The 23,276-nt window shown below is 36.8% G+C and overlaps 1 protein-coding gene across 4 annotated transcripts; it reads right to left on the bottom strand.

The window, feature by feature from the left end:
* Positions 1-3,027: 3,027 nt before the first annotated feature.
* LOC18096905 (casein kinase II subunit beta-2) lies at positions 3,028-6,325 on the bottom strand. Of its 4 annotated transcripts, none has more exons than XM_006385520.3 (6): positions 5,811-6,325; positions 5,508-5,726; positions 5,206-5,300; positions 4,943-5,108; positions 3,998-4,074; positions 3,028-3,403 (listed from the first exon to the last, which is right to left on the bottom strand). In XM_006385520.3, exons 1-6 carry the CDS (start codon positions 6,025-6,027, stop codon positions 3,347-3,349), a joined length of 831 nt encoding a protein of 276 aa, XP_006385582.1. In that variant the 5' UTR covers positions 6,028-6,325; the 3' UTR covers positions 3,028-3,346. The 4 variants fall into 4 exon arrangements, with proteins under 4 accessions (XP_006385582.1, XP_024454014.1, XP_006385581.1 ...); XM_024598246.2 differs by having other exon boundaries at positions 5,206-5,315; positions 5,811-6,324; XM_006385519.3 differs by lacking the exon at positions 3,028-3,403 and having other exon boundaries at positions 3,467-4,074; positions 5,811-6,321.
* Positions 6,326-23,276: the final 16,951 nt, after the last annotated feature.

The raw sequence follows: 23,276 nt of genomic DNA, 5'->3' as shown, positions 1-23,276 counted from the left end.
TTTATAATTTCGTTGACACTGCTCTTCATTATAGGACCCTCATCTTTTCCTCGATTTACATAAATGCCACTCTCTCTCTCTCTGCTCTCAATCTACATTTCTTTAACCAACCAAACATCTAGTAGTTTCCGAGTGATAATAATTTAGAATTAATTTTTTTTTTATTTTGGTTTCAAGGTTAAGTTATATAATTATTAATATGATGGTCTACTAGGGACTGATTGTTAATTTTAGAGTTTATAAAATTAATTGAGATAAGCATAAATTATTTGAACACTCATATTAATACAAAAAATAAATACTAATGTTATTTTCTAGAAAAAAATAAAAAGGAGAAGAAATGGTCAAAAGTCTGAAATCACCTTGTCCAAACGCAATTTGTAAAAAGATATGAGTAGTATGGTGGAGTCTGTTTTTTTAATTAAAAATATATTAAAATAATATTTATTTTTATATTATTAAACTAAAATAATTGAAAAGCATTTAAAAAACATTATTTTAAAAGTTTTTTTCAGAAAAAAACAATTTTAAAAGTATTTTATAATGGAAAAACAAATCCTTACGTAATAAACATAACATTAAACAAACATGAAAATAAAACAAATCATTTTTATTTTTTTTCTCCCCATGTGGTTTTACTTGTTTGATTTGAAAAGCTAAACTGAATTGAACATTGAAAATAACATTTCAATTACTTTATTTTTTACATTTAAAAAGGCAATTTGTTTCTTATAATTATTCAAAAACAAAAACAAAGTCTTCCCTTGTAATTTTTCATGTGACACCGTTGTTCTAAACGCCAGCATAAAAAGCAGATCGAGAGTGGCTAACTGCAAATCGTGCCTTCAATTATTCTTTAATTGGCTAATGGGAATTAATTATGCTTCTGTTTAGCTCTCTGAATGCTTCCATATGAATCTCTAGACCTTTAATCTCGGTGCTTAAATCATAGATTTCGTAGTTCATACCACTGCCAAGATTAAAAAAAAACAACAAGAAATAAACAACAAAAAAGATGAATTAATTTCACACGAAGAAATAAACACAAGCAGAAGCCATGAACACTTGAGTAACTTCAGCCGTCCATTAAGTTACGTATCTATCTGTGGATTGAATTAAACAAATCTGCTGACTCAATGCTGTGAGGTAGCCAGTATCTGTCTATTTAATGTTTTATTTCTCTATTTTATTAGTTCCAGGAGACATTGAGGCTGGAGCCTCCACATCTATGACTCTGCAATTGGGTGGCCTTGCTGTGCTCTGTTCTTATCCAACTCTGCCTCTTCTTTCCATGGCCTTGCATAGCCCCATGAATCAACACTCTCTCTCTCTCCCCAGTGTCTCAAAATCCCTTAATAGGACACAAAAATATATATCAAACCTCATGTCTTGTAGTTCTGGTCCCAAATAATTGTGTGTAGAACCAGACACATGCTGCCTAACTTACTTTTCTTTGAGTGAGATAACGAAGAAGAAAGAGGAACGTGAGAAAGGGATGGAAATGGGATCCGTCCATTGATACTTGCAATAGATAAAAAAAACACAACCTTTTACTTGGTTTCGCTTTTAAAAGGATTGTGAAGGTACACCGCCATCAGTTTCTCCCTCCATCAGTTTCTCCCTCCATCTTTAGCATTGGAGGCTCAACCTGAACAGGGAGTCCCTGAATCTGATGATACAATTTAAGTCAGATGGCAAAAAAGTCACCTCTCTTTCCACAAATTTCTATATTTCCCAACCTCCTCGCAATGCTCATCACAAGTCCACATCCTCTCCACCTTCTACCTTTATTACTTTATAAAACTCTTCTCCATTGTCTCTCATGCTACTTCTCTACCACAAGGTACACCGCCATTAAGATTTTGTGGACAAAACATGCCCGAGTTTTATGTGCAAATTGTGCAAGGCTAATAATATTTATGAGTTGAAAAAAACCCCTCGAGCTTAGTTTCACAGACTCTCTACCTCATTATTGGAACTTTCATGCTTAGCGAGTGGACTCATCATTATTCATCCATCATCATCATGGTTCAATCCATCTTTTTATGTTAACAAAAAAAGGGAAACTGAATAGCAAGGAAATAGCCAATAATTTTAGCTATTCTAAAATCCTAAAAGAATCTCATAAGAACTTTGACTTTACTTTACGGCAGATTATAATAATTTACATAAAAATGTTATTTTTACGGTATTTGAGCTGATTAATTGCATGTTTAGAATAATTGTAGTTGCTTTTTAAAATATTTTTTATTAAAAAATATATCAAAATAATATTTTATTATTATTTTTTAAAAATTATTTAAAAACGTTGACTATCCTTAATTTAATAGGTTTTGTTTTTTCAATAAAAAATTCATTCCCAAATCTTTTCTCTAATTTATTATCCTTTTTATGTTTCAAAAAATAAAAATAAAAACAAATAAATTGGAAAAGAATATGAAATTGACGGGGGAGTAAATAATCAACTATTTTAAAATATAGAGATTAAATACATATTTTTGAAATAGAAAGACTAATTAATTAATTTTTGTTAAACAATAACGATTGTATTGTAATTAACTCTTTCCTTTCCTTTTTTAGATATTTGCCCTTGCACCTTTCAACACACGGGCCTTATATAACTGGAAAAGGAAAGGATGAAAGGGGCCTGAAGATATGGATCCAATGGGCCCAGCTGAATTCCCTCATGAAAACGGACATCAGATAAATATTCTCAGCATGTAAGCCTAAGATCAATCTCATCTAACTACATAATGATGAGATTTTACAAGGTAAACTTGGCCATTTGAACAAAGAAAAGCAACAGAAGAAGTGTTAGAAATGGTTATTTCCCATTATGCACATCAGCAGTAAAATGTGCGCCTCTGAAGAATTAGATGCATATGGAGCCACTAGCCAATCCAATCAATGGGGACAAAGGGTGTGAGCCTATGGCTCGAGAGAAGCGTGATACACTCGTAACACTGCCATGCCTTGCCGAGCCCAATACTTCAATAGAATTGGCACACGGGGGATAAGGCTCATACATGAATAAACCAGAGCTTGTAGCTTGGCTTGATTAGGGAAAACAGAGAAAGTAGTTGAACATCAAATCCTCAACACCCTAAGAGGGAGAAATGCGGGGATATAGAAACTTATTCTGATTTTCTTTCTTAGCGTTCTAAATACATGCCACTGATGCAGATGCTAATCCTCCATACAAATGTCCATAGCGGATAGCTTTAGATGAGGCACCATCATGAAGCTACAGGTCTAACACCATCTTTTATTTTCTTCATCTTTCATTGTATTGTTCCTTTCCTGGTAAAATTGAACCCAGAGGTTGCCACTCATCAATCTCTGTCACTCAAACTAATGCGTTGTGGGCCACAGAAACTTCCATCTGCTCAACCAGGCGTGAAAACTACCATGATTGTCAAAAGCTTAACCATCAGCAGTAAATAGATGTAAGAAACAGAGCACAATGTATCACACAAAATCCTCTAAAATCCGAGCATAAAATCTCACTTCAAACACGAGTGGAAGATGAGCTAAAATATACATCCCGATGTTGTTAAATTTCAAGAACAAACTTTGCATACCCGCAAATAATTTTCTCTAGTGCTTGATCAATTAAGTGCTAAGAAGATATTGCAAGGCAATTTATGAAATTACTCTACCAAGAAAGAAAACTGCAAATTTGCAACACTGAAAACCGGGGGAAGGGAGGAGGGCGAGGGCATAATTGCATCGGCAGCTAAAATTGAAGATCACTACATTGACATTAGCAGACTTGCTTCGTGATACATCATCAGATGTACAAGGGTTTTTCTTTTACCCTCCGTTTTTTAGAGGGAGAGCTTTCCTTGTTAGACTTGGAGAACTCCAGCAGCCTAAGTGAATTCCAAAAGCATGTCAAAATAAAGCATGCCTTTGTGACCCAAAGAAGCTTCAACTTCCGTTATTATGGTTTGTGTATCTTGAACCCAAATACTCTAGGAACATAGCTCTGCACTACCTTTTGTGGCTTGAGATGCCCATAAGTCATCAAGAACAGGTGAGGAAATGTCGTCCCAAAATATGCTCCATCGATGTCTAAATAGAGTAAAGGAAACTTGTAAAAAAATGATGATCAAAAGACAGAGCATGTAGAGTTGGCTTTAAACATGGCAAACATGGAGAGACTGGAGCACAAAACAGTACCAGTTCACAAAAAACCATAGAACACAATAGACACCCCCCACCCACCCATCCTGACAAATATATAATACTGCCTTTCAAGAACAAATTCACCAAACATAATGACCACAAAATCACAATCTAAGACTTTAATGGATGGATATTTTTTTGTTCAACAGGGGTGGCATGTACGCCATGCTTGAGGGAGCCATGGCCTCCCACCCCAAAAACTTCAAAAAATCAATATAATCCCCATAACCAGTTTATCTTACATATTGATCCTTGTAATACTCTAATTTGACCCCTCCAAAAAATTATATTTTTTCCTTTTAAGGTCCCCATCATATCTAACTTGGCCCGCCCAACAAATTTACTCACCCTCCGCCACTGCCGAACAGGCCTTGGGCTAGAATGCGTGCACCCCTCCCCCAATCCAAATTTCCCACCACACCCCACCCTTGCCAAGATTTGAAACTAAGATATCCATGCGGAAAATCCCCAAGTCTTTACTGGCCGGGACATCCCTTTGGTGACCTCTAATTGATGGCTGGGAAAAGGCAAACGAATGAACATGAACCAATGAATGAAATGATCTAAAAAATAAATACATGCCACAACTCCTATCAAATTGAAAAGTTCATGCTAGCCTGAAAAACATATCAGTGAATCTATATGCCAAAAGAACCACTAATGTTGCCTAAAAGCATCCTGTTAACAGAACCGCATGCCAATGCCCAACAAGGTCAAATGCAGTAGGAGAAATATTAAATGTAAATAAGGATACTGCCTTGATACTTGGAACGTGGGTAGTATATATCGTCACACTTGGGGCAGCATATTTTAATATTGCTTGACCGAGGAATGTCTGATTGACCAACAGGAAGGCAAGGTTGTCCACAGCAGTGAACTCTTGGGCATCTCCCAAAGTCATAGTTCTTGTACTTGTCCAGCTGTAAAAATTGCAGAAGCGGCATTGTTGTAGCCAGTGGCCAAACATTAAAAAGAAGAAAAACATGAAAATGTCCATGTCTAGTAGAAAAACCTCACCATAGCTGCCATCCCCTTGCTGGTCAATATGTATCGAGCATGAATCAGTCCATAAAGCATCTCTGCTGCAGATTCAACCAACTCATTTTGTTCCTCTGTGAACATATCACCTATCCATCCGAATCAATTACCAGAAATAATCAAGTGGCTAAGACCACAACATATCCTCTTTTATCTATCAATACCCGGCCGCCCGGCCGGGTAATGTGAAGTGAGAGAATTAAAGAGTCTCAAAACAGTAGAGATGCAGTAATATATAGCAGCAGTGAAAAAGGAATCAGAGTAAGGACAAAAAAGCATACCATGCGAAGACTCGACATCCAAAATCAAATCAAGAGCATAGTCATAATAAGGAACTTGAGTGCTTAACCCACAGAGGTTAAAGTCATCTTGTATGTAATCATCATCCACTTCACAAAAGAATTCATTTCCTCTTAGATTACAGAACCATGAGATCCACGTCGTCTCATCTCCTTCTGACCCACTCACATCGGACTCTTCACTGTCCGTTTCAGATTCCACTGCACTCAAATATATATATAACAATTACACCACCGACATTATGAAGATCGAGATTGAGATTATTTCTAAAAATAAATGATTACCATCGGAGGCGTTGTTGTCTTTAGAGAGGAGATGGTCAGTATTGTTGTAATCAGGTGGTTGTTGCTTGTTCATGAAAAGAAACAAATCCTTGCCGTTGGTGGGTCTGGAACTGGACGGTGTGGATCTGTCGAGATGCTTATCGAGGACATCGCTAATCCGATGCTTTCGATGATCCACCTCCGCCTTGGACCCGCCAATCCCTCGCTCTCTGTACATCACGATTATTTTCTTTTGATTGGCCGGACGGGGCGGGGCGATGGATAAAGCGATCGATCTTCAGTTCAGTAGTGGGAGAGATACCAGCGATGCGATGCGTTTATTGAAATTACTTATATGTCCCTTGACGTCCAAAATATCCAACAGAACAGAGCTTTCTTTCGACGCAAAGTGTCTCTTCCTCTCTCTGTATGTCTTATTTAAGCTTCCTTTTTTTTTAGAGACATTGAATAGAAGTGGGGGCTGCACACACCATACCACTGCAAAATACTGGTGAACGTTTGCGTAGCTGCGGACTTCCACCCACAACTGCTTTGTTTACGTGGGTGCTTATATTTTTAATTTTTAATTTTATTTTTTTAAAAAAAATACTAAATTAATTTTTTTAAGATATTTTTATATTGTTTATTATTATTATTATTAATTGAAAATCATTTTTCACTGTATTTTAATAAAATAAAAAAATATTACTTTAATAATTTTCAATTAAAAAATATTTTACATTACATTATCAAATAATCACTACCTTAAAATATTGTTTTTTAAGCTCATGGGGCTTTTTGTGAGGTATAAATGATAACAAAAAAAACAATACAAATTAACAAAAACCTAAAGGATATTGGAAAAATATTGTAGATATGGGTGCTTTAGTGTGGATGGAAACTGAAATGATGTTTTTTCTGTATTTTCATAGGTCTACTGGATATTATAAAGTATAATTACTTAATTGCTCTTAAAAATAAAAAATTATTTAACTTGGTTTTAGGAGTTTTTTCAAAATTTTACTTTGTACAACACACTAAAATGACTCTAAGGTCTTTAAAATTAAAATTTCATAATCTTGTCTCAAGGAACTTATCTGTACTTTTTTTTTGTTTTTTTTATTATCATATAGTCTTAAGAGTAATTGATATTTTAATAAATATACAAAAAAAATTTGTTGGTGCTAGAGTTGCATGCACCGATGAGATTTTTGATAGGTATTTTTAGGTCAAAATAAGTGAAAATATTAATTTTTCTAGGTATAAATCATAGGCTTGATTTTTCGGTCATCATAGTAGTTGCTAGCTTATGGGTAAAGGCATATGATACAACATTTATTTTTATTTTTTTTTCAAAAAAATAGTTGTTTGTCCCTTGAACAAGAAAACAAAGAAGGCTTAGGTACGCTAGGCCACCTAGACTAGGCCCGCACACCTGAACTTTTTATTTTTGTTCTTCAATTTTTTTTGCTTCTAATTTCATCATTGAACTTTTTTTTTTATCATATAATCAAGTAAAATATAGTTTAAAAAAGTTATTAAATCTAGTGGAGTTCATGACTTAAGTCACAAGTTTAGTGGTTAAACTGCGAAACCCAAGTTGATCAAATATGTTGTCATCTTAATATGTTTTTAAAACAAGATACCATCTTGATTTGTTTTTAAAAGAATTCAAATTATTTTGAATTGCTCTTCATAATATGTTTTAGTTTGTTTTTTGTATGAATATTTTTTTTCTAACCTTTTGTTTTATATGATTTTCATGGTCACATAACTCGAGTTACAGGTTTGTCAAAAATGTTATTATCGGCTGTCCAAGTTTCCCTTATGCCCTTCATTTATTTTTCTTGCATCCAGAAAAAAAAATTAATTCAACCCTCATCATAGCACAAACAATAATATACATTATACAAGAATATCATTTTTTAGTGCAGCAGAAAACTCTTGTTAGGAGAACACCATTCAAGGAACAATGTCATTTTTTTAAATTTTTTTTGTCTTTAATTTTTTTTTTTCAATTTCATCCTCACAAATTATGTTTGCATTGTTTTATGTATTAGAATTTGCTTCTCTTTACATAGTACATACCCTCCCGTGCTCAAAATGCAATAGCAAATTATATAAATGAATTAAAGGTTAATTTCATGAAATAGAATTTAAGCACATAGTTAAAAAAACTTGAAAGAACAAGGACAGAAAAAAAAAAAAAGCAAAACCTTTTTCATTTTCATGTGAAAAACTTTATTTTGGTCCCTAAAGTTTAAATTTACACATTATGTGGTCCTTGTTGTCTTAAGATTTTATATTATGATCTATAAATTGATTTTTATTTTAGTATGTAAAAGCTAATAAAGAAGAGTAAGTCGTCAAATTCTAGCCACCAATAATAACGATTGTGGTGTCTATGCGATGTCAAAAGATTAAACTGCCATGAATGAACTTTAGTCTTTTGTCTTTTTGTTTTTGTTTTTTTTCAAAATGAAGCATATGCAGGGCAACTAATTATAGATGCTACTAATTATTCATGTTCACTATAAAATTTATTGTGGTATTTTTGTAAGTACACTTCAAATATTTTTTTATTTAAAAAATATTAATTTAATAATTTTTTCAACAGAAAAAACACTTTTAACCATATTAACGAACACACACTTGAAACTATGTATGAACTGGTGCAATATTACTTCTCGACAAAATTGTGTAATCACTCAAAAATAGACGAAAGAGGTTAAATTAGTATATATCAAATCTAAATAGCTGTCTGCAGTAAATATTGTTTTTCATTTTGATTAGGATCTTATTACTTTTAATATTATTTAGAGTTTGTTTATTTTTGTGTTTTAAATGTATTTTAAAAAAATATAAATTTTTTTGTTTTTGTTTAATTATTTTTATTTTTAAATCGTTTTAATGTGTTAATATAAAAACTAAATTTTAAAAATAAAAAAATAATATTTTAATATATTTTTAAATAAATAATATTTTTATAAACAATCGCTACTATTATACAAAATAAAATATTAAAATATTTATCCTCGTAGTAGACTAGTAGTTATTAACGAACTCTTGACTTTTTTTCTCTCCCTAAAATACAGTTAAATTAATTATAGCATAAGCAGTCAAGACTCAAAACACTCCTTGTAGCACTAGTTGTCTGCTAAAAACAAGATAGTTTTTTTTTGCAGCTTTAGTGTTGTCAAACAAATAGCTCCTGTATTATATTGTATTGTCTCGTTCTTATTCCCCCCCCCCCCCCCCCCCTCTATACCTCCATTATCATAGTAGTAACAGCACAGACCGAGATCGCAGCAAAGAATATATTGACGTTTTCGTTGCATATATTTCTGGATCTTTCCTGTCTTTACTCGCCTTGGTTTTCTGCTGCACTGTGTTTTCAGGGATTATGTTCTTCCATCTCCGGTTGCAACTATATCAGGTATTTACTTGGCTAATAAAATATGGTAGTACTTATAACTTGGACTATATATATATATATATATATAGGAACTAGTTATAACTTGGCTAATAAAATATGGTAGTTACTTACCTGATGAATTTGAATGCAGATGGTAAAAAACAACATGGTTTAATCTCTCACGTGAATGATGAGAAGCTTGATCGTATCGCGCGAGTGCTCAAAGCCTGTTGAGCCAGTAATGATTTCGACTCCATTGCCGAAGAGAAGTGGCCACAAAAGACCAAACAATGGCATAGATAAGAACAAAAAGCCAGCGAAGAAACCCGAAAGGAAGAAGCATAGAGCCAAAGTTGCTGTTGAAGGTAAACCGAAAAGAACTCCGAAAAAGATGACAAAACTTTCAACTCCAAACGAGAAGAGGAAGTGTGTTAAAAAAGTTACAACACCGAAAAGGAAGTATGTTAAAAAAGCTCTTCCTATCGGAAGAAGCCAAGAGAGTTCAGTGACAGAGGATCATAAAGAAGTTGCTGAAATACCCAAGACGGAAAATCTGGCAGTTGATGACAAAAGGATGGCTATGGTTAGTAATGTCAACCGTGACTTGAAAGATGACAACAAGATGCGGCTATGGTTAGTAATGTCAACCATGAGTTGAAAGATGACAATAGATTGGGATTAGATTCAACTATGCAAGCTGGCATGGATAACAAAAGCGGAGCAATGGTTTTGTTAAATGGTTTTGACTTGGGGTTCGATTCAAATCAGAATGAACTAAGATGGAATGTTCGTGCATTGAGGTCTGTGGGAGAGTATTGGCCGAAAACTGGTTGTCATCAATACAATTCTTTACTGGCATATAAAAGGATATTTAAAGTAGACTCCTGTCTCAGTAATAGCAGAAGGGTTGTGCCTAGTGTTCCTAAAAGATGCATGAAAAAAAGGATGAAGAGGAGGCGGAAACTGAACATGTTCAGTACTTTAGGGTTGTCCGATCACTTTAGGGGCCATGTAAGAAAGAAAAGATCTGAGATGTTTACTCGAAGAGTCGATTTCACTTCTCTCATTGCAGGATTCGCAGAGATAGATGAGGTTTTAGTGACAGCTCCTCGGGATCATATAGCTGTTCTTGAAGAACAAGAGCTTCAAATAACAGACAAAGTAAAGGGAGAAAACCTCGAAAGTCTAACAGAGGACTGCATTGAGGTTGGGCTTTCTCTTGAACAAGCTCTAAACAGTGAAGTTAATGGAGTCCAAAGCACAAAGCTTCCCTGAGATGGCACCCTATGCTGCAAACCAAAGTTTCAGGATAGTAAAAGCAAACAACGGGAGTAAAAAATGATGAATCAAATCACTGACGAATCAATAAAAGGTACGTTTTCTTCCCTCTCCTCAAATCTTTAGCGTGATGCTAGTGTAAATTGTTTATTTATTTTTTAAGCATGCATTTTAACCGTTCATAGAAGTTTTAGAATTCTGTGCAAGTAAAAATCTGTCATCGATAAGAATCGAAGCTTATTGACATATCAAAGCAATTTTCCTCTAAAGAGGAAACTAGCAAATAGCGTGCTGAAAGCGTGGAGAATGCTAAGAATTTCTATTTATGAGATGGAAAAGGATGCTAACAAGAGAAACAAGAGTCAAGACATAATAAAAGTAATGTTTTGTGGGATCTAAACTAAAACTAGAGCATATAGACTGTCAGTTGATAGTTTTGTATAGTAATTAATCTTATGACCTTTCTTCATAATTATCAATAGTAGTGGTTGAACTCTTGTTAGTTAATGAAAATATACAACATCTTACTTGTTGTGTGTGGTCCCGCACCATGTGATGGGGGGACCACCACATTAATTAAGGAGGCAGCTGGCTGCCTCTTTGATTTAAAATGAAACTGCCACTGTAGAGGCAGTAGCGAAGAACAAGAGAGCAGAGAAAAACCAAGAGAAAGAAAGAAGAGGAGGCAGCAGAGCAATCTGTCTTCTTTCTTCGATTTCCAGTTCGTTCACCGTTGGATCGGGCTGAGATTTGGACAGCAGCTTCTAGACACGTTACTCTTCATTCTGAACGGTTGGATTGAAGATTGGTGGTGTGGAAGCTGGTCGTTTTGACAGAAAACGGGGCTGTCAGTGTTGTGAGCTTTTCTCTAACATTACTCTCTTTAATCTTGTTGTAATCCGAGAATAAGTTGTTCTTGATGATATATTTGTTGTAGCCCTTAGTTGAATCTGAGGAAGAACAATTGTGAACCCATTATTTGTGATAGTGGAAGTTTTTAGGTGGACTCCGGTCCCGTGGTTTTTCCCGCATCGGGTTTTCCACGTAAAAATCTTGGTGTTGATTTGTGTGATTGTTGCATTATATTTGTTCATTGTTTGATTCTGTTTTTACTGCACAAAGAGGGAAAAAGGATTGGGACTTGTGAATTGTGAATTGTATTCCGCTGTATTGATCCGGTTAGTTGTCCCTAGTTTTCCCAACAAAGTGGTATCAGAGCATTTGGTTGTGTAGATTGAATTCTTGTGCAGTTAAAATGGAAAAGGAAGATTCGGGCATGATAAAGCTCACTTCCTCAAATTATTTTTTATGGAAAACAATGATGGAGGATCACTTATATTGCAATGATTTGGCTTTGCCGATTGAATGTAAAGGAATAAAGCCTGATGATATGGATGATGCAAAATGGAATGGACTAAATAGAAAGGCTACCGCTAATGTTAGAAAATGGGTATCTTCTAAGTCCATTAATCATATTTCTCAAGAACATGACTGCTATACAGTGTGGAAGCTTTTAGAAGAAACCTTTGCCAAGGAGAGTGCACAAAACAAGGTTTTTGTAATTAGAGACCTTGTGAATTTGAAGTATAGAGATGGTGAAGATGCTTCGGTGCATATAAATGTATTCCAAGGGTTCTTGAATCAGCTGTCATTGATGAACCTTGAGTTAGCCGATGAAATGCAAGCATTAATCCTATTGAGTTCATTGCCGGATAGTTGGGAGACTTTGGTAGTGTCACTTAGCAATTCTACTCCGAATGGAAAGCTCACTTTGAAAACAGTGAAGGATTGTATCCTCAATGAAGAGAAGAGGAGGAAAGGGACAAGCACTTCCGAGTCTCATGCACTTGTTACAGAAAGTCGAGGGAGAAGTCAAAGCAGGTTCTCTCACGGCAAGCAAGATGGAGAATCCAGCAATAGAAAAGGCAAATGGAAGCCAAGAGGAAGATCTCAGTCAAGGAAGGGTTTTAAATGTTATTATTGTGACAAGCCTGGGCATATGCAAAAGGATTGCAGAAAGTATAAAAGAGATAAAAAGGGTAGAGATGAAGACAAGAATGAAGAGAATGGTACAGCTGCAGTTGTATCTGATGGTGATGTTGCCATTGTGTGTGATGATGGCTGTGTTAATCTTGCATGTCAAGATACCACCTGGGTTGCAGATTCAGCAGCTTCTTACCATGTTACACCCCGACGTGATTTTTACACATCCTACACAGCTGGTGACTTTGGTCAAGTTAGGATGGGAAATCAAGGGATGGCTAGTGTTGTGGGCATTGGAGATATTTGGTTGGAAACCAATACTGGGTGCAAGTTGCTACTCAAAGATGTTAGGCATGTGCCTGATATGCGCCTACATTTAATCTCTACAGGTACTCTTGATGAAGAAGGCTATCACAGTTACTTTGGAGATGGTAAATGGAAGCTCTCCAGAAATTCCCTAATTGTTGCTAAAGGGAAGAAGATGGGTCTCTACATGTCACAAGCCAAGGTGATCAAAGGGGAGGTGAATGCAATTGAAGATTGCTCTACTGATTTATGGCATAAGCGGCTTGGACATTTGAGTGAGAAAGGCCTTGGCATCCTTGCCAAGAAGAACTACCTTCCTTTAAAAGGTATGAACTTGAACACATGTACTCATTGTTTAGTTGGTAAACAACATAGAGTTGCATTTCAAAGATCACCTTCACATAGAAGGTCACATGTTCTTGATTTAGTTCATACTGATGTTTGCTCTATGATTGATAAGTCTCTTGGAGGTGCATTGTACTTTGTTAGTTTTATTGATGATCACTCCAGGAAGATTTGGGCCACTTGTTTGAAATCCAAAGATCAGGTGCTTGATGTCTTTAAGGATTTACATGCCAGAGTTGAAAGAAAAACTGGTAGAAAGCTGAAATGTGTTCGAGCAGACAATGGTGGTGAATACAGAGGTCCTTTTGAGAAGTACTGCAGGGAACAGGGTATCAAGTTGGAGAAGACAGTTCCTAAGACTCCACAGCAGAATGGAGTGGCTGAGAGAATGAACAGAACCATTGTTGAAAGAATTAGATGTATGCTCTCTCATGCAAAGCTGCCTAAGTCCTTTTGGGGTGAGGCAATGAAGACTGCAGTTGCCATGATCAACCTTTCTCCATCAGTTCCTCTTGAGTTTGATGTTCCAGATAGAGTTTGGAAAGGAAAGGATGTTTCTTATGCACACTTGAGAGTGTTTGGATGCAGAGCATTTGTACATGTTCCAAGGGATGAAAGGTCCAAGCTTGACAGCAAGACAAAGCAGTGTATTTTCTTGGGATCTGAAGATGATGAGTTTGGCTATAGGTTGTGGGATCCAAAGGAGAAGAAAATTGTGAGAAGCAGAGATGTTATCTTCTTTGAAGATCAAACCATTGAAGACTTTGAACTGAAGGAGAAAACAGAGTCTACAACTTTTATTCCATCTAATTCAAATCCAAGACCTACTCCACAGTTACCTTTGATGCCTGCTAATCATGGGGGAGATTTGCAAAATGATGATAATGGTGGTTTTCTTAATGAGCCATTAGTTGGTGATCCTGAATCAGCTAATGATGATATTGATGTTATTCCTGAACAGGTTATGCAGGAAGCTCCAGATGAGCCACAATTGAGGAGGTCAACTAGACCTCGCCAACCTTCCACCAAATACTCTCCTCATGAGTATGTGCTAGTTACTGATGGGGGAGAGCCAGAATGCTTTGATGAAGCTATGTCACATGAGAAGAAAAGTGAGTGGTTGCAAGCAATGCAAGAAGAGATGAAATCCTTGCATGAAAACCAAACTTTTGAGTTAGTGAAGCTTCCTAAAGGTAAGAGAGCACTCAAGAACAAATGGGTGTTCAGGCTGAAAATTGATGAACATTGCTCACAACCAAGGTACAAGGCAAGATTGGTTGTGAAAGGCTTCGGTCAGAAGAAGGGTATTGATTTTGAAGAAATCTTTTCACCAGTGGTCAAGATGTCTTCAATCCGAGTTGTGCTTGGCTTAGCTGCTAGTTTGAATCTTGAAGTTGAGCAACTTGATGTGAAAACTGCCTTTCTCCATGGTGATTTAGATGAAGAGATCTACATGGAACAGCCTGAAGGGTTTGAAGCAAAAGGTAAAGAGCAGTTAGTTTGCAAGTTGAAAAAGAGTCTATATGGGTTAAAGCAAGCTCCAAGGCAGTGGTATAAGAAGTTTGATTCTTTCATGGTGGATCATGGTTATGACAGGACCACTTCTGATCATTGTGTATTTATGAAAAGGTTTCCAGATGGAAACTTTATTATTCTCTTGTTGTATGTGGATGATATGTTGATTGTTGGCCATGATGCTAAGAAGATTCAGATTTTGAAGGAAGAGTTAAGCAAGTCTTTTGCAATGAAAGACTTAGGACCGGCAAAACAGATTCTTGGCATGAAGATCACACGTGACAGGAAGAAGGAGAAACTTTGGCTATCTCAGGAGAGATATGTTCAAAAGGTACTTGAGAGATTCAACATGAGCAACTCCAAACCGGTTTGTTCTCCACTTGCAAGCCACTTTAAACTAAGTTCTAAGCAGTGTCCTTCAAGTGATGAAGAAAGAGATGAGATGAAAAAGGTTCCTTATGCATCCGCAGTTGGTAGCTTGATGTATGCCATGGTTTGCACAAGGCCGGATATAGCTCATGCAGTTGGTGTGGTCAGTCGGTTCCTCTCCAATCCTGGTAAAGAACACTGGTCAGCAGTGAAATGGATACTCAGGTATCTCAAAGGTACTTCTAGTTTCAGCTTATGTTTTGGTAATGATAAACCTGTGTTGGATGGATACACAGATGCAGATATGGCTGGTGATGTTGATTCTAGAAAGTCCACATCAGGATACTTGATGAAGTTTGCAGGGGGAGCAGTCTCATGGCAATCAAGGTTGCAAAAATGTGTGGCATTATCCACTACAGAGGCTGAATATATTGCTCTTACTGAAGGGGGCAAAGAGTTGTTATGGATGAAGAAGTTCTTACATGAACTTGGCCTAGTTCAAGAGAACTTTGTGTTGCACTGTGACAGTCAAAGTGCAATCCATCTCAGTAAGCATCCTACTTTTCACTCTCGATCAAAGCACATTGAGGTTAGATATCAATGGATTCGAGATGCTATGGAGATGAAGTCATTTGTTGTTGAGAAGATCTATACCGATAACAACGTGTCAGACATGATGACCAAACCTCTACCGAGAGAGAAGTTTGAGTTTTGCAGAAGGGAGGCAGGCTTGTCAGAGCCTCCTAAATTGAAGCTTACATGTTGATCGCCAGTATGGCGAATTCCTCACATGGTGCGTGAGGGGGAGATTTGTTGTGTGTGGTCCCGCACCATGTGATGGGGGGACCACCACATTAATTAAGGAGGCAGCTGGCTGCCTCTTTGATTTAAAATGAAACTGCCACTGTAGAGGCAGTAGCGAAGAACAAGAGAGCAGAGAAAAACCAAGAGAAAGAAAGAAGAGGAGGCAGCAGAGCAATCTGTCTTCTTTCTTCGATTTCCAGTTCGTTCACCGTTGGATCGGGCTGAGATTTGGACAGCAGCTTCTAGACACGTTACTCTTCATTCTGAACGGTTGGATTGAAGATTGGTGGTGTGGAAGCTGGTCGTTTTGACAGAAAACGGGGCTGTCAGTGTTGTGAGCTTTTCTCTAACATTACTCTCTTTAATCTTGTTGTAATCCGAGAATAAGTTGTTCTTGATGATATATTTGTTGTAGCCCTTAGTTGAATCTGAGGAAGAACAATTGTGAACCCATTATTTGTGATAGTGGAAGTTTTTAGGTGGACTCCGGTCCCGTGGTTTTTCCCGCATCGGGTTTTCCACGTAAAAATCTTGGTGTTGATTTGTGTGATTGTTGCATTATATTTGTTCATTGTTTGATTCTGTTTTTACTGCACAAAGAGGGAAAAAGGATTGGGACTTGTGAATTGTGAATTGTATTCCGCTGTATTGATCCGGTTAGTTGTCCCTAGTTTTCCCAACATTACTTTTATTACTGACCTAATATAATTCCATGAAGCTGCTCTAGGAATCAGAAGCAGGTGATGAAATTCCAAGCCATGGAACTTAATATTTCTTTCTCGGTAACTAGTACTTGTGCATTTCACTTGTAAAATCTCTAAATTTCCCAGTGATTAAAATTTCTTCCGAGAATATGTATAGAGCACATTCTTGTGGGTTATTTAATGGAGCCTTTTATCGAAGTGTTTCTGTTTTCTTCTGTTCCACTTGTGTGAATGAACAAAATATATAAATGCAGTACATAATTTTACACTATGGCTTCCCGGAGCTCTTTTGCTGCGAATTCTATTATTTAACGATATCTTCTAAATATTTTTCAGCTGGACCAAATTTTCAAAGAAGAAAGTGGTGTTTTTCTTAAGACAGTTAATCGTGCTGTAATGAATAAACTTGGTGATCGACTACAGAAATTAAGCACCAAACGACACTGGCTGGCTGGGTCCTGGCAGACGGAAAAGCAATCCAGAACATATGGTCGATGGAACAACATGCAGAAAGACCAGTGAGATACATGCTGTAGTTCCCTATCAGGGCCGTGGCAGAGCAGAACATGAAGTTGATCTGGATCCAGAGTCATTGAGAATGTGGAATCAACTGGTGAAAATATATAGTGGAGTGGATAAAGAAAAAGAAGACGGGGAAAGGGAGCAATGGTGGCGAAGAGAACTATTAACTTTCCAAGGACGAATAGATTTATTTATTTCTCTGTTGCATCAGGTTCTAGGTACTTTCATACTAGCTACCATTACTTTACATCATTCAAAATTTGGATGGCTAAGTTTAGAATTGTCTGAGGCTTTTTTCTTTTTTGGAAAAATCAGTCTTCGAAAAGATGATACCTTATACCATACGTTTACTTTCCAAGTTTTTCTAGCGAGTCATCCTTTTATTTATTTGGTGAATTGAAAAGTTCTTCATCAAATCTTAATATTCGTTGCCTTCTTAGTAGGTATATGACTATAATCTATTGAATTTGGAAGCTGATCCCTGATAAATGAATCCTGAATTTGATGAACAATCTGAGAATGCGCCGACATCTGTCCACTTGACAATATTTTAAATCTTCCGTCCTGTTGTTCATTCATGTCGTTTACCGTAAACATCTAGAAGCTAAGCTAATAAATCAATGCTGTTTTTGCAATTTCTAAGAGCAAAAATCGGAAAGAACTTTCAACTGATTAGTCATAGCTTATGTTGCTGTATTAAATTTAGACAGAGACATTTAACTGTACGATTGAAGGACACATTGCATGCTTCTCGGGTGATAGGAGGTTCAAACTGTTGAAGATTCAAGATATTCCAGCCTTAATAAATATCCTGTATATATATATTTCTTCATTTACTGTTTGTTAATAATACTAGCGTAAAAATAGGAATTGTTTCCGTAAAGTTAAGGGATAGATTAGTCAGTAACATTCTACCTCTACTGCTATATAAAGAGGAAGTATTGTAACGTTTAGAAAATAGATTATATTCAGTGAATAAGAAAACAATATTGAATATTGAATTTATCATGGTATCAGAGCCAGGTTTCTCTTAAAACACTACTGAATTGCTTCTCTCTTTCTTCTACGTAAAACACTACTCTGTATTATTCATCCGCTTAAAAAAAAAAAAACCTTCATCTTCTTGATCTTCTTAAATACAACTGACCTTCATCTTCTTGATAATCTGACTTATTCCTGCAAGTTGTTTCTTTTTTGATACACTCGTCTGTCTTCAAGAACCAGCTTTCTTGAAACCATATTCTTGATACTAATTCCATAGCCTCTCTCTGTTTCACGTCAGGTTCACCACATCCTCTGATTTTTTTTTAGTCTTGCTCACTTTCTTGAAACCTTGCATCATGATGAATAACCAAACAGAAGCCACCCCCATTATTCATGTTCAAACCGAAAACACAGGATTCACAACCAGTGTTATTCTTACTGAAGTTAACTATGATGTATGGTCACAGATTATGGAAATGCAAATTGCAGGAAGAGAGAAACTTGATTATATTATGGGCAAAACACAACCCCCCTAAGATTCAGATGCATCTTATGCAAAATGGTATGCCGAAAATCAAAAGGTTAAGGGATGGTTGTTAACCTCTATGTCACCAGACATAATGAAGAGATATATCCGATTACGCACTGCACGAGAGATCTGGAATGCTTTGTCCAAAGCATTTTATGATGGAGCAGATGAAACACAACTGTTCTCATTAAATCAGAAAGCCTTCTCCTTGAAACAGATGGGACGCCCGTTGTCAATATACTATGGTGATCTTGTGGAAATTTTCCAAGAACTTGATCATCGTGATAGAACTATAATGAAAGATCCTGAAGATGTCATTACCTATAGAAAATCTGTTGAAAGATTACGGGTACATATCTTCTTGAATGGATTGGATGCTGAATTTGAGCAAATACAAGGAGAGATTCTTAGAAAAGATCCAATATTGGATCTTGAAGAAGCCTATGCATACGTACGTCGTGATGCTGTTCGCATAATTACTCTGAACAATGAAACCAATCTTGGTGAATCATCTGCGATGATGGCACGACGAGCCAAGCCTAGAACATACCGATCAACCAATACAGGACCTATCAATCGGGTAGCAGGACCTCAGAATAACAGCTACGAGATTGGAAAAGCCAAAACAGAATACGTTTGCACTCATTGTGGTGAGACTGGTCACACAAAGTTAAAATGCTATGAATTAATTGGATATCCAGAATGGTGGGATCCTGCCAAAGCACCACGAAAACGGAATCAAAGATCAAACACTCATGCCTTAGCAGCTGCTGCAGAACACACCACCTCATGCACACCTCTGAACAACTCAGCCTTGGTCACAACATCTGGTACAGTAGCAGAACTCACCATTGCACCTAAGGACGATTCAACATTGATCACAACATCTGGTAAGGTCCTTCATACTTCCTCTGTTAGAAATAGTAATGAATGGATAATTGATTCTGGAGCTACTGACCACATGACCTTTGAAAATCTATGTCTTCAATCTTTAAAACCTTCTGAACAGCATATTATATCCACAGCAAATGGTACACCTTCACATGTTGTTGGGGAAGGTTCTGTCACCCTCACTAAACAATTAAACTTGGATTCTGTATTAGTTGTTCCAACTCTTAATCACAACCTACTATCTGTGGCTCAAATAACTCGTACCCTGCAATGTATTGTGATTTTTTGGCCTAACCTTTGTGTTTTTAAGGACATTCAAACTCAGAAGACAATTGGCTATGGTACTAGGCGGGGGAAGCTTTATTATCTAGAATTAACACCAGCAAGCTCTCATCAATTGGCTCAAGCATTCTCAGCCAATAAATCTGCAGACTCTGAGGTTTGGTTGTGGCATAAACGCCTAGGACACTCATCTTTTGGATACTTAAAGAAGTTGTTGCCAAAACTCTTTATTAAACTGTCTAACTCAGACTTTAAATGTGAAGTGTGTGAATTGGCTAAAAGCCATCGTGTGCCATTTCAGATAAGCATAAATAAAAGTCCAACACCTTTTATGGTCATCCATTCGGATGTTTGGGGTCCAGCAAAGAACCTATCTCTTAGTGATAAACGGTGGTTTATATCCTTCATTGATGATCACACCCGTGTGACTTGGATTTGTTTAATGAAATCCAAAAGCGAAGTTGGCTTATTATTCAAACAATTTCACAAAATGATAGCCACACAATATAACTCTAATATACAGGTTCTGCGTAGTGACAATGGTGGAGAATTTATCAGCCAAGAACTGAAACAATATCTAGTTGACCATGGGATTACTCATCAAACTACCTGTCCTTACACCCCTCAGCAAAATGGGGTGGCAGAGCGCAAGAACCGCCAGCTTCTTGAAGTTGTTCGGGCTTCCTTGTTTGGAGCTCATATGCCAACTAGATACTGGGGGGAAGCCATTACAGCAGCAGCATACCTCATCAACAGACTACCCTCAAGTACCCTACAGTTTCAGACTCCATTAAATGTGCTTCACGATGCCATAAAATCACCTACTATGTCGAATCTACCACCAAAAGTTTTTGGATGTACAGCATTTGTTCATCTCCACAAGCCATTAAGAAACAAGCTGGAACCTCGGGCAATCAAATGTGTCTTTGTTGGTTATGCCCAACACCAAAAAGGTTACCGGTGTTACCATCCTCCAACCCATAAACTATATGTTACTCTTGATGTCGTATTTCATGAAGATAAAATGTATTACTCCACTTCTGAAAGGATCAATGACGAGGACAACCAAGGTAACTTGCAGGCTCCCAAAGACAACATGTATCACTTGGATGCTATAAGTGGAAAATATTACACCGAGGTTCAGTCACAAGAGATGATACAACTGGAGCCGCAACCATATACTGAAGACCAGACAGAAGTAGTAAGGCAATCAGAATCTGAGTCATCAGCTTTCCCCATGCAAAATGAGCCAACAGAACAAGTGACTTCTGAGTTTGAATCTATGCCCGAACCTCAGGTAAGTTCTGAAACTCAACTTAAAATTCTACCGCATAGAACTACACGAGGAAAACCTAGAAATGACTATGAACCACTCTTCACTTCTAAACCACATTACCCTATAAATAATTTTGTATCCTATCATAGGCTGTCAAAGGAAAATAAAACTTTTATGAAACAATTATCTGCTATATCTATCCCTAATAGTGTGCAGGAAGCTTTGAAAGATCCTAAATGGAAAGAAGCTATGAATGAAGAAATGAGGTCTCTTCAAAAAAATTCAACATGGGAAGTGGTTGACTTACCCATAGGAAAAGTACCGGTTGGATGCAGGTGGGTGTTTACCATTAAACATAAAATGGATGGTACCATTGAAAGATTTAAAGCAAGGTTGGTTGCCAAAGGATACACTCAAACTTACGGGATTGATTATACAGAAACTTTTGCACCAGTGGCTAAAATCAATACTGTACGGATCCTAATATCTCTAACTGTGAACCTTGACTGGCCCCTATACCAATTTGATGTAAAAAATGCATTCTTGCACGGGGATCTCCAAGAAGAAGTATATATGGAATTACCTCCTGGATGTATGTTGCAAACCCAAGGAAGCACACAGGTATGCAGACTAAGGAAATCCCTATATGGGTTGAAGCAATCTCCTAGAGCATGGTTTGGAAGGTTCACCAAATTTATGAAATCTATTGGATACAAACAAAGCAACTCAGATCATACCCTTTTCTTAAAAGGAAATAAAAAGGCAATCACAGCTCTCATTGTATACGTTGATGATATGATAGTTACTGGAAATGATCATGAGGAAAAAGAAGCATTACAAATTCACCTTGCTCAGGAATTCGAAATGAAGTCTCTTGGCCATTTAAAATACTTCCTTGGAATTGAAGTATCAAGATCGAAAGAAGGAATATTTCTGTCTCAACGAAAGTATGCCATGGATTTATTGAAAGAAACAGGTATGACAGCATGTAGCCCAGTCAGTACTCCTATAGAAGAAAATCTGAAACTAAGTATACATCCACAACAAATTCATACAAATAAAGAGAGATATCAGAGACTGGTGGGGAGATTAATGTATCTCGCACATACCAGACCTGACTTGGCGTACGTTTTAAGTGTGATCAGTCAATTCATGCACTCCCCAAGCGAAGAACACATGAAGGTTGTTACTCGGGTCTTGAGGTACCTGAAATCATCTCCAGGAAAAGGAATTCTGTTTAAGAAAGGAGAAAACTTAAAAATTGAAGGGTACACCGATGCTGACTGGGCTGGGTCAATAGAGGATCGACGATCTACATCCGGATATTTTACTTTCGTGGGGGGAAATTTGGTCACTTGGCGAAGTAAGAAACAAGAAGTAGTGGCTAGATCATCAGCCGAAGCCGAATACAGGGGGATGGCCAAAGCAATTTGTGAGTTATTATGGATCAGGAATCTGATGCAGGAATTGCTTATTGAGCAAACAAATGCTATGAAATTATATTGTGATAGCAAGGCGGCATGCGATATCGCCCATAACCCCGTCCAACATGATAGAACTAAACATGTTGAGGTGGATAGACATTTCATCAAAGAAAAGTTAGAAGAAAAAATTATCGAAATCCTTCATGTTCGGTCTCAAGAACAACTTGCCGATATATTAACCAAGGCAGTGTCTAGCCAAAGCTTTAATTGTTGTCTCAACAAGTTGGGCATATGCGATATCTATGCACCAACTTGAGGGGGAGTGTTGAAGATTCAAGATATTCCAGCCTTAATAAATATCCTGTATATATATATTTCTTCATTTACTGTTTGTTAATAATACTAGCGTAAAAATAGGAATTGTTTCCGTAAAGTTAAGGGATAGATTAGTCAGTAACATTCTACCTCTACTGCTATATAAAGAGGAAGTATTGTAACGTTTAGAAAATAGATTATATTCAGTGAATAAAAAAACAATATTGAATATTGAATTTATCACAAACAGTGGAATGGTTCTGTTATGGGGTCGGTGGTAGGAGTTTTCCTTACCCAAAATGTTGCAGACCATCTGTCGAGGTGAAGAAATTTCTTTGGATTTTTTATTTCATCATGGAATGTAGTTCATAGAAAGACAGCACGCAATTAATGAAGGGGACTTCGTAACTCATTGCTATGGTTGACAGTGCTGCATACATGTCACTTGTTGCAAAGTTTCCTGTTCGGTCAACTAGTATTCAACAAGAGTCGATGACTGTAGATGACCAAAGACCAGTTGAGAGCAGCATGGCATCCATTGGACC

Source organism: Populus trichocarpa, chromosome 3 (assembly GCF_000002775.5).
Source record: "Populus trichocarpa isolate Nisqually-1 chromosome 3, P.trichocarpa_v4.1, whole genome shotgun sequence".
Lineage (NCBI taxonomy): Eukaryota > Viridiplantae > Streptophyta > Magnoliopsida > Malpighiales > Salicaceae > Populus > Populus trichocarpa.
This window is presented reverse-complemented; position numbering and strand designations above follow the sequence as displayed.

What these genes read in the sequence shown, in the direction of transcription:
- LOC18096905 (XM_024598246.2), bottom strand. Translation starts at nt 6,027, where the DNA reads ATGTACAGAGAGCGAGGGATTGGCGGGTCCAAGGCGGAGGTGGATCAT. An exon ending in AGACAACAACGCCTCCGATG is followed by an intron (nt 5,727 to 5,810) that starts GTAATCATTTAT and finishes ATTTGAGTGCAG; the next exon opens with TGGAATCTGAAACGGACAGT. An exon ending in GGCATCTCAAGCCACAAAAG is followed by an intron (nt 3,404 to 3,997) that starts GTAGTGCAGAGC and finishes CAATCATGGTAG; the next exon opens with TTTTCACGCCTGGTTGAGCA.